Below are 12268 nucleotides of genomic sequence, written 5' to 3'. Positions count from 1 at the left end.
TGTAAAGATGAAGCCACACTCAGGTTGGAGGAACAACACCTTATATTCCGTCTGGGTAGCCTCCAACCTGATGTCATGAACATCGACTTCTCTAACTTCCGCTAAGGCCCCACCTCCCCCTCGTACCCCAACTGTTACTTATTTTTATGCACACATTCTTTCTCTCACTCTCCTTTTTCTCCCTCTGTCCCTCTGAATATACCTCTTGCCCATCCTCTGGGTCCCCCCCCCCCACTGTCTTTCTTCCCGGACCTCCTGTCCCATGATCCTCTCGTATCCCCTTTTGCCTATCACCTGTCCAGCTCTTGGCTCCATCCCTCCCCCTCCTGTCTCCTCCTATCATTTTGGATCTCCCCCTCCCCCTCCAACTTTCAAATCCCTTACTCACCCTTCCTTCAGTTAGTCCTGACGAAGGGTCTCGGCCTGAAACGTCGACTGCACCTCTTCCTACAGGCCTGCTGCGTTCACCAGCAACTTTGATGTGTGTTTCAAGAAAATAGAGTTCAGAAGTTAAAATCTAAGCAGAGTTCCACCCACTAATTTTATTTTATTTTAAGATTATGAAAATACACGAAATACAGAAGTTTTGAGAAAGCGTTGTTGGGGAATTTCATAAGTTTTTAAAATAGCAATTTAAAATTCAATTATGTATCTGTATAGAATTTGTTCCTAGACTGTGCAAGTGTAACAAGGCCAGCTATTAAGCACTGAATGCTGGGCATTCCATGAATACCAATACTGAATCGACATGTGAACGCATCAAAATTAATTTGTAAAAAATAGAAATGAAGTGATGAGTCTACAAGAGAAATATCAGCTTTAATCCCAAGATTTTAGAAGAGGAAACACTAAAAATCTTCTAAACCTCCTGATATGGGAACAATTCCTCTTAATAGGAAACTGCAATATCACCCCTACTTATATAATGAGAGAAAATGAGAGGCAATACAAATCTTCAAACGTGAACACATTTTGATGAATAAACTCTTCTCGGGTTTCCAGTAAGGTACAGGTATTGATTATAACTGATGTTTCAATGACAAACTCTGCCATCTTCATTCTGGAAGCCCTAATAGAGTTTATTCATTATGTGTGTCTGGAAAGCGCTAGATCCTTTCTCATGAATACATTTTGTTTTAAAGCACATCCAGTCTAGTCCTGAATTTTACAGTGTACAGTGACTGCCACTGTTACAGCTATCCACAACACTGGACGTAGCCTCCTATGTGTTGGTCATCTGTCAAAATTTTGTTTCTCATCTGGGAAAAACCCACTAAACTGAATTCAGAACTAGTTCTTCCAGCATTTTCTGTGTGTTACTCTATCCCGATTATTTTTGTTTTTAAAAAGCAGCTTTCCACAAACTACTTCTGGCTATGACTCCACTTTCCCTTTATCTGCTCCAGCATTCAATAACACATTTAAATTAAGCATCAATTCCCTGCACCAGCTTACAATTCCCTTATAATCCTTGAATACTCCTTTAACAAAATATTTCTATCAAGAAATACATTTAGCTCCAGGTCATCAAAAATTTCTGCTGTGAACCACCCAATCTTAGTCTTAAAGCAAAACTTGGAAAGCAGACTTTGAGAAGAAGAGTTATTCTCAGAGTCGCAAACAAGACCAAATCCAGAACAAAATTTATCTTTGTGTCTCAGGAGTTTATGTGGCATGGCTGCAAAGAATTTCCAGCTCAACAGATAAGCATTCACAAGATTAAGAAGTTTAAGGTGCTGAAAAAGAATAATTTCTTTGCCTTCAAAGCATTTATAAAAATTTATGATGGGTAATTAGGTTAAGCAATTCATGCACATGTGGGATTACAATCAGTACATTGCATGATTAAAAAGACCACAAAACCACAAGACACAGGAACACAGCCCATTGAGCAGGTTCTACCATTCCAGACCCAAGGAAATCTGCAGCTGCTGGAATTTCAAGCAACACATCAAAGTTGCTGGTGAACGCAGCAGGCCAGACAGCATCTCTAGGAAGAGGTACAGTCGACATTTCAGGCCGAGACCCTTCATCAGGACTAACTGAAAGAAGAGCTAGTAAAAGATTTGAAAGTGGGAGGGGGAGGGGGAGATCCAAAATGATAGGAGAAGACAGGAGGGGGAGGGATGGAGCCAAGAGCTGGACAGGTGATTGGCAAAAGGGATATGAGAGGATCATGGGACAGGAGACCTAGGGAGAAAGAAAAGGGAGGGGGGGGGAAAGCCCAGAGGATGGGAAAGGGGTATAGTGAAAGGGACAGAGAGAGAAAGAATGTGTGTATATAAATAAATAACGGATGGGGTACGAGGGGGAGGAGGGGCATTAGCGGAAGTTTGAGAAGTTAATGTTCATGCCATCAAGTTGGAGGCTACCCAGACGGAATAAAAGGTGTTGTTCCTTCAACCTGAGTGTGGCTCCATCTTGACAGTAGAGGAGGCCGTGGATAGACATATCAGAATGGGAATGGGACGTGGAATTAAAATGTGTGGCCACCGGGAGATCCTGCTTTCTCTGGCGGACAGAGCATAGGTGTTCAGCGAAACAATCTCCCAGTCTGCGTCAGATCTCGCCAATATATAGAAGGCCACATCGGGAGCACCGGACGCAGTATATCACCCCAGCCGACTCACAGGTGAAGTGTCACCTCACCTGGAAGAACTGTCTGGGGCCCTGAATGGTGGTGAGGGAGAAGTGTAAGGGCATGTGTAGCACTTGATCCGCTTACAAGGATAAGTGCCAGGAGGGAGATCGGTGGGGAGGGATCTTGGCTCCATCCCTCCTCCTCCTGTCTTCGCCTATCATTTTGGATCTCCCCCTCCCCCTCTCAAATTTCTTACTAGCTCTTCTTTCAGTTAGTCCTGACGAAGGGTCTTGGCCCGAAACATCGACTGTACCTCTTCCTAGAGATGCTGCCTGGCCTGCTGTGTCTACCATTCCATCATGGCTAATTAATCATTCCTCTCAACCCAATTCTCCTGCCCTTCTCCCCATTACTTCCGACGACCTTGCTAACCAAGAATCTATCAATCTCCACTTTAAATGTAACCAATGACAGCCTCCACAGCCATTTGTGGCAATGTGTTCCACAGATTCACTATACTCTGGCTAAAGAAATTCCCCTTCATCTCTGTTTTAGGACGTCCCTGTATTCTCACCAATGCCTTATAAAGCCACAGCATGACATCCTTGCTTTTATATTTCTCGTCCTCTTGAAATGAATGCTAACATTGCTTTTATCTTCCTTACCTTGCAAGTAAGCTTTTAGAGAATCCTGCACATGGACTCCCAAGTCTCTGATTACAGAATTTTCTCATTAAAATAGTGTACATCTTTATGCCTTCCACCAGACATGACCATACACTTACTAACACTTCTTTGCCCATTCTCCTAATCCATGTCCTTCTGAAGACTCCCTGTTTTGTCAACACCTCCTAGCCCTCCACCAATATTGGTAATGTCCACAAACTTGGCCACAAAACCATCAATTTCATCATCCAAATCACTGACATATAATATGAAAAGAAGCAGTCCCAACAACGGCCCCTGTGGAAAACCATTAGTCACCACAGCCAAACAGAATATCTCCCTCCCCCCACTTTGTTCCTACTCTTTGCTTCCTGCCAGTCAATCAATCTTCTATCCTGTAATACCATAGGCTCTCATCTTGTTAAGCAGCCTCATATGGGGCACCTTCTGAAAATCCAAGTAAATAACATCCACTGACTCTCCTTCTTCTATCTTATTATTTTCTCAAAGAATTCCAATAAATTTGTCAGACACACTTTTCCAAGAAGGAAAATAACTGACTTCAGCCTTTTTATTTTAAATCAAGTGCCTCCAAGTACCCTAAAACCTGATCCTGAATAATGGACTCCAACATCTTCTCAACCACTGAAGTCAAGCTAATTTCTCTACAATTCTGATGTCTACTATAAGCCTACGGACTCTCACGGCTACCTGGACTATTCCTCTTCCCACCGTCTCCTGCAAAAATGCCATCCCCTTCTCGCAATTCCCCTGTCTCTGTCGCATCTACTCTCAGGATAAGGCCATTCATTCCAGGACGAAGGAGATGTTCTTTTTTTTTAAAAAAGGGGCTTCCCTTCCTCCACCATCAACTCTGCTCTCAAATGCATGTCTCCCATTTCACGCACATCTGCTCTCACCCCTTCCTCCCACCACCCCACTAGGGTGAGGGTTCCCCTTGTCCTCACCTACGACCCCACCAGCCCCCAGGTCCAACATATAATTCTCTGTAACTTCCGCCACCTCCAACAGGATCCCACCACCAAGCACATCTTCCCCTCCCCCCCTCCTTCTGCTTTCCACAGGAATCGCTCCCTTTGCGACTACCTTGTCCATTCGTCCCCCCCATCCCTTCCCACCCATCTCCCTCCCAGCACTTATCCTTGTAAGTGGAACAAGTGCTACACCTGCCCTTACACTTCCTCCCTCACCACCATTCAGGGCCCCAGACAGTCCTTCCAGGTGAGGCGACCCTTCACCTGTGAATCAGCTGGGGTGATATACTGCGTCCGGTGCTCCCGGTGTGGCCTTCTATATATTGGCGAGACCCGACGCAGGCTGGGAGACCATTTATATTCCTGCTGGAGGAAATGAACATTTCTGGTCAAGACTCTGCATCAGGTGTGAGGCTGTAGAAGGAAGATAAGTTCAAAGGTGAGATAGAGGAGTAATAGAGATGCTGGCAGGCAATATATGGAAGGACAGGCAGATGAAGCCACTTGGGGGGGGGGGAAGGGTGAGGGGGAGTTTAGAGACAGGAAGCTGAATACAGACAAGGGAAAACAGTAAGGGACCCCAAAAAAAATTGTTTTTAAATAAATAAATCAGACTCACTACTGAGTCTTACGACAAATCAAGAACCAAAACCTTGCTTTATTATCCACGGTAACTACCATCTGCTTCCATCTCTTTCAATCAGATTTATTATCACCGCCATACGTCATGCAATATGTGTGGGGAGAGGGGTGGGAGGGGGGCAGACAGTCTGATAATGTTCATAGACCATTCAGAAATCTGATAACAGAGAATAAGGTCACCCTGAAACATTCAGTGTGGGTCTTCAAGCTTCTGAAACTCTTCCACGATGGTGGAATTTATTATATTTTTTTTTGAAAAGGGCAAGTCCAAGGTGGTGAAGATCCTTGTTGGTAAATGCCGCGTTACTGAGGCACTGCCTTTTGAAGCTATCCTCGATTATGGTTGGGGGGGGGGGGGGAAATTGTGCCATGATGGAGCTGGCTCAGACTGCAGCCTCTTGCGATCCAGTGCCTTGGAGCTTCTACACCAAACTGTGATGCAACCAGTCAAAATGCTCTCCACTGTACGTTTGTAGAAATCTTTGGTGACAGACTAAATCTCCTCAAACTCTAATTAAATATAGCTACTGGCATGCTTTCTTCTGGTTACATCAAGGTGTTGCGCCAAAGCTAGATCCTCTGGAGATGCTAACACTCGGGAAATTGAAGCTGCTGACCCTTTCCGCTGTTGACCCCTCAACGAAGGCCAGTGCGTATTCTCCCATCTTCCTCTTTCTGAAGTCTACAATCAGTTCTTTGCTCTTGCTGACATTGCGAAGCCACTTAACCAGCCAATCTATTTCACTCTTGTACACCTCCTCATTGCCATCTGAAATTCTGCCAGCAACAGTGGTGTCATCAGCGAATTTATAGATTTAATGGATTCCTTTGGTCAATTCTGCTGCCAAATGTCTTCAATAGACTTTGCTGATAACAGATAAATGCTGCAAAGGCGACTGTCATCATTCTCTACAATTTGTGCTGCAAAAGCTGCAATATTCTTGTTTGTACAGACAATAAACAATTACCTTATATAATTTCTTTATCATAAATGCATCATTAAATTCAAGGTCAAAAATTAAGACAAACAATTCTCAGGAATACTTTAACATTGTGAATTTAAAAACACTCTACTTAAAAAAATGAGGATTAGTATATATTTAGAGCATATTCAACATGGAAAAAAAAAAGAGTAAAGTCTTCTACATAACACTGGAATCAGAACTTGTTGCAGCCTGCATCCAGGTCAGGATCTAAACCAATACTGGAGTATGGCAGAAAGGAAGTACCACACTTCATTTCAGAGTCAGTACCATCCTTCATAACTGATTTACAGTACTAAATTCAGCAGCAATGCAAGTTTAAAATATTTCAATTTGACACAAAGTAGTTGCAAAAGTAAAAGGATCCTTTAAAAGTGCTGCAGGAATCTTTAACGCAGTACCCCTCATAATCCACTGTACGCCAGCATGAACCTGATAGGATGAGTGGCCTTTCTCTGAAGATATTAGGGCTACAACAACACAAAAGAATTCTGGAAGAAATTAATTTTTAAACAACCTTAAGATAGTTAAAATTCCTAACTAGTCACCATGTTACCAATCACAATGTTAAAGTAAGGGACCCAAAATGCTTTTGCAGAAGTTAAACTTTTGAGGTTTGCAGACAAAAGTTTCAGAACATTAAAACATAAATACTGAAGACTTTATTACAAAGTGGTCCAAGTTAATAGAATTGAAAAGCAAAATAGCAAACAAAAGAAAACTGGATCAAGGTCATGATGGAATTTATTCACATTGGCATTGGTTAAAAGATTAATTCATGACAGAGCACCAGGATATCACACCTCACAAAAGATAAATGAAGAGGACCAGGCAAAAACAAGGTGACACCAAGGCATTCAATTCATGTAGTAATTGAACACTGAATTCCCAAAGGACAAGTACAAGATTAGCCCACAACTAAAAGTGAAAATCATGTCTTTCAGTTTCAAGTTCAGGTTCCAGTCAACATATGGCACATAGGTTTTAGTAATGACACAATACATAGGGGCAAGGTAAGCCACTTGACTGTCGGAGCTTGCTGGTAATTGGTTACAGTATTTGTCACTCTAGTTCAGATCAAACAGGAATGGAGTATGAGTATGTACACATGTACACCATCACACCCCCTAAAAATTGCCACTTCATGCCTCAAATTACCTTGCCCAAAAGGAAATATGACAACCTAGGTTATCCAATCACTTGGACTCATTTTGCTGACAGTGAAGGTGTCAATGTTAGCTCAAAGGCTGAAAGAGGAATGATCTATAACAGGGATCCCCAACCTTTATCGCACTGCGGACCGGTTTCATATTGACAATATTCTTGCAGACCGGCCGACCGGGGGTGGTGGTAGGGTTGCCAACGGACAAGAGTAGCAGTCAAATACGCTGGGTTTACCCCGAGAAAGACTACAATGACCATGAAGCCTTGCACAGGCACCAGCGCGCATGCGTGACTTGTGCATGCGTATACGATTTTTTTTCTACCAATCGTTTTTGGCGATTCTGTTCGGGGGAGGGTGTTAATCACGACCAGAATATCAGTGATAAGTGGCTAATACACTCAATTTCCTTTCTAAAAGGGTTTATCTAACAAATTTAATATTAAACACACAGCGCAGATTTTCCTTGCATGAATATAGTGATAAGTCAATTATCAGGGGAGCTTGAAGTGTTAAACGAACTTCCAGTAGAAGTGGTAGAGGCATTTAAAGGAAAATTGGACAGCTATATGGACAGGAAAGAAATGGAGGGTTATGGGCTGAGTGCAGGTTGGTGGGACTAGGTGAGAGTAGCGTTCGGCATGGACTAGAAGGGCAGAGATGGCCTGTTTCCGTGCTGTAATTGTTATATGGTTATACAAGTCACTTATAAGTCAATAGCATCATAACATTTTAAGTAACGTTTGGATATTAAACACACAGCGCATATTTTCCCCGTATGAACATATAAAATCATTGCAACACACCAATATCGTTGAATCAGTGGGAGCCCGGGGCTGGTTTCCCTACAACGAGACTGACCTGTCGATGGGTGATGTGAGACAGCGATACTCGAAGGGGGTTCCTTGTGTCCAGTCTCTTCTGCAATTTAGTTTTCGTTGCATTCATTGCAGAGATATGTTGGAAATGGAAGCAACGTTTTCAGTGCTTTCATGGCTCTCTCAGGATTTTTAGCCTTGACTTTGATCCAGAATGCCGGCAGAGATGTTATGTAAAACATACTTTCCAGCTCATCGTCATTTGCAAGCTCAAGGAGTTGATCTCCTTCCCGCGCTGAAATGGATGACGCGTGGGTAATGACCTCTCATGCGTAATGGCTCAACAGTGGGCGTGACAGGGAATGAGGAAAGGTGCAGCTGACTCCTATTGCCAAATCATATCGCTTCCTCGCGACCCGGTAGTTGGGGACCGCTGGTCTATAAAGTGCAATCACTAAAATCAGATCCTAGATTCACTTAATCATTAAATAAAGTTAAACAGTTAAATACTCTGCCATTTGTGCTGAGAAACTCGCAGGTAAACAGAAGCAATAAGCCTGCAACATTGGGGGTTCAGAAAATGAGTTAACGGAATATCAGTTTCAAATATTAACAAAAATGCTGTCTTCCAGTTTCAAGATATTGTTCTCGACAATAACCCAATAGAAATACACGAGTGCTCAGAGTAAACATGCAGTAGTAACTCTCACACTGAGGCATATTACACAACATGAAACTGTTCTTTCACTTTCATTTCAGTACAGTGCATTGGGAATCCAGGAAATTGCCTATGGTAATTTACAGTCCACACCTAATATACAATGAGGGGATCTGTTTTGTTTCTGTATCAAGGACTCATGAAATATGCTGCATACAAAAATAAGCTTCCTAAACTTTCATTCCACTACAAAATCAAGAACATTCTTTCTAGATCCCTAATGTAAACAGCCATTTAAACCCCTCTCCAACAACTACAAAGAGGTAATGCATTTTCAAAAGAAGGGTTAACCTTAGTGTCAAGAAAATCATGGACATTTGCCACTAATGTCCTTCCCCAGCTGACAAACAAGTGACTTTGTACAGCGTGTCCTAACAAACATCTGTTCAGGAGCACAGTGGCATCAGTGGCTGCTGCAGGTCATTTTCTAGAACCTGGGAACTTAGTTCACAGCTACATTTCCAACCTGTGAACTGTTCAGATTATAAATAGTTCGTAGAAACTGAACTTTCCCTTAAACCTAACCTTTACAGGACATCAAGATATGACCTCCATAAAGCTATCAGAGATGCTAAGAGACAGTATTAATCCAGCCATCAGCTGTGACAGGGCTTACATATTATAGGTTAACTAAGTCAGGCACCATCGCCAACAACACCACATACCTTCCAGACCAGGTCTCGAACAGAAGGGAATTGATTGATATGTCACCTGCAATCCCAACTGTCACCAATGCACCTGAATCTACTGTCATCAACACGGAGCAAGATCAGTTTTCTGGAAGGTGATCCAGTGGAAAGCTTCAGGTTCAGAAGGTGTTTCTGGGTATGTCTTTATACTGTATCACATGCGGATCAACTGGCAGACACTCTTTAACCTCTCCCTGCTTCAGGCTGTGCTTCCTTCCTGCTTTAAGATGACTGCTATCATCCTGGTTCTCAAGAAAAACAAAATAATGTACCTTAATGACTGCCTCGTGGCTCTAACATCTGCCATGAAGAAGTGCTTTGACAGGTTTCTAATGGCACACTCCAGCCTTCCAGACAATCTAGATACATGGCAGTTTGTCTACCAGCAAAACAGGTCTATGGGAGATGCCATTGCCCTGGCCCTACACTCACCTATGGAGCACCTAGACAGTAAAGACACCTCCATCAGTATTCTGTTCATTGACTCCAGTTCCCCCTTCAATACTATAAATTCCAAGCAAACTCTTCACCGACCTCCAGACCCTGGGAATCTATGCCTGTGCAACTGGATCCTGACCAACAGGCCACAATCAGTACCAATAGCCAACAACTATTCTAAACACTGGTGCTCCACAAAGTTGCATCCTCACACCCCACCCCACACCCTCAACTGCACAGCTAGGTTCTGCTCCAACTTCTTTTTTTAAAAAAAAAGCCCACTATGGTGGTATCACCAAGTTTGCAGAAGATACCACCACAGTGGGCCATATCTCAAATAACAATGAGCCAGAGTACAGGAAGAAGTTAGAAAGTTTAGTGACATTGTATCACGACATTAACTTCTCCCTCCATGTCAACAGAAGAGCTGGACATTGAATCAGAATCAAGTTTACTATCACCAACATACATCTTGAAATCTGTTAACTTTGTGGCAGCAGTACAATGTAATACATGATAAATATAGAAGAAACTGAAGTATATATTTCCATTAAATGGTTGAATTAAAATAAGTAATGCATAACAGAAATTTAAAAAGTAGTGAGGTAGTGTTCATGGGCTCAATGTCCATTTAGAAATCGGATGGCAGAGGAGAAGAAGCTGTTCTTGAATCATTGAGTGTGTGTCTTCAGGCTTCTGTACCTCCTTCCAGATGGTAACAGTGTGAAGAGGGCATGTCCTGGGTGATGGGGGTTCGTAATGATGGAGGTCACTTTTCTGAGACACCACTCCTTGAAGATGTCTTGGGTACTACAGAGGCTAGTACCCATGATGGAGCTGACTAATTTTAACCACTCTCTGCGGTCTACTTTGATCCTGTGCAGTAGCATACTTCCCCCGCACCCCGCCCCTCCACCAAGTCTCCTCAACCTCATGATGAAATATAGGAAGGAGATGCACATACACATCAGTGGCATTTATGGTTGAGAGTTGAGCTTCAAGTTCTTAGGACTGAATATCAATAATCTGTCCTGGTCCAACCACGTGTAGGTCTCAGACCCCAATTGCACTTGTTTATCCCCAACCATTTCACCTGGTGTTTCTAACCATAAAGGATCACACAGCTTCCAAGCCAATGAAAACATAGTACACCATCGGCAGCCAGCTACATACTTGTAAAGTGTTTTTACAAAAACCATTTAACAAAATAAAATAAGACTAATTGCAAAACAGTTCATACACTATATTATTCGCGTTGATTAGATCTGTACATTTCTATATTTTATGGTTTGATTGTTTCCTTGTTGCAGCATCGTGACCCGCTAACACCCACATCCCTTAAACCTGCTCCCTGCCCAAGACCCACTCATCTATTACTGCGAGTCTTCACCAACTACCAACTTTCTCCTTTCTTACGCTACAGGAGTCAGACACTGTGGTTGTGCTGGAGCAACGTTCGCAGAGTTCACCCACATCTTAAACTCTCCCACCCTCTGGTGATCTGCAGTGCCTTATCTCTCGTTCCACACATTTCATCCCGTTTCTCTCTGTTTACACAGCGTTCACAACCCCAGACCGGAACCCTTCAGTTTTTAAATTAGTCCCTGGTAGATTGCCCTCACCCAACCCCTGTCATTAGTGCCGGGCTCTCCTCAAGCCTCTCCGGCCCTCACTCCGACCCCACGTTATTCCTTTGGCCACCCAGTACTAACCTCATCCCCTCGGTTGCCAGGGATCTCTCACAACCCCTTGGTGATCAATTCGTCTGCCGCGCCGCTTCTCCCTCCCGATGATCCGATAATGCCCCGACACTGTCAGCGCTCCAGCAGCCGCCCGGCGATTCCCAGCCGAACTTTCCGGCCTCCCTAAACAACCTCCGTTGCCCTCCCAACACTCCCCGTGCTTCATCAGTTCGTCCCCGACACCCTCACCGCCCCGTCCAGGGTATTTCTCCGACGCTGCCCGCAGTTGCCTTCACAGGACTCTCCGGGTGCGCCCACGCCCTCGGGATTCGGCCGGTACTCACCGCGGGGCGCGCCCTGCAGCCGCGCCGCCACCCGCTCCCTGCCCAACGGTTGGACCGTGTCTGGACCACCGGCGTACTCGTACGCAGCCGACTCCACGGCACCACGAGAGATGCGCATGTGCGCACACGCCCTGCCTGGGCACCTGCCGTTGTTATCGAGGAGGTTGCGCATGCGCTGCTGCCGGCCGAAGGGGGGCCGCTGCAAGTTACATTAGCGAACTTCCAAATTGTAAAGAAGTTCAACAGCTTGAATACTAGTGCGTATAACACAAGGTGAAACTGTTCTTGTGTATTTCACTTTTTTTAAAAGAAAGACGGTTGTTGTACAAAATGTCGAAAGATCCCGTGGAAAGTTTCATTGGGATAGGGAGGAAGTGTACTGTAAGGGTGCCAGTATTGGTCAATTAGTGGCAAAGTGTGGAGTTAGCAAATCCTGTGGAGAAATATCCGGAATACAAACGGAGTTGACAACTTCGGCTCCAACTATCTTTTCAAGCTCACAATTTTCTCTGTTTTTAATATGTTTTATCACAGGAAACAAAGCCTCCGTG

General features: G+C 43.9%; 1 protein-coding gene across 5 annotated transcripts in view; it reads right to left on the bottom strand.

Annotated features, from left to right (window-relative positions):
* LOC140211714 (tudor domain-containing protein 7-like) overlaps positions 1-11823 on the bottom strand; it is a 122528-nt gene extending 110705 nt beyond the window's left edge. For 2 of the 5 annotated variants that reach the window (XM_072281798.1, XM_072281799.1), the window contains exons 1-2: positions 11718-11799; positions 7890-8284 (exon numbers count right to left, since the gene is read on the bottom strand). In XM_072281798.1, the coding sequence (XP_072137899.1) occupies positions 7890-7972 (83 nt within the window). In that variant the 5' untranslated portion in view covers positions 7973-8284; positions 11718-11799. Of the gene's footprint in view, positions 1-7889; positions 8285-11403; positions 11668-11717 lie in introns of those variants that run through there. The other 3 variants (XM_072281803.1, XM_072281802.1, XM_072281801.1) reach the window with 3 other exon arrangements.
* Positions 11824-12268: the final 445 nt, after the last annotated feature.

Source organism: Mobula birostris, chromosome 17 (genome assembly GCF_030028105.1).
Source record: "Mobula birostris isolate sMobBir1 chromosome 17, sMobBir1.hap1, whole genome shotgun sequence".
NCBI lineage: Eukaryota > Metazoa > Chordata > Chondrichthyes > Myliobatiformes > Myliobatidae > Mobula > Mobula birostris.
This window is presented reverse-complemented; position numbering and strand designations above follow the sequence as displayed.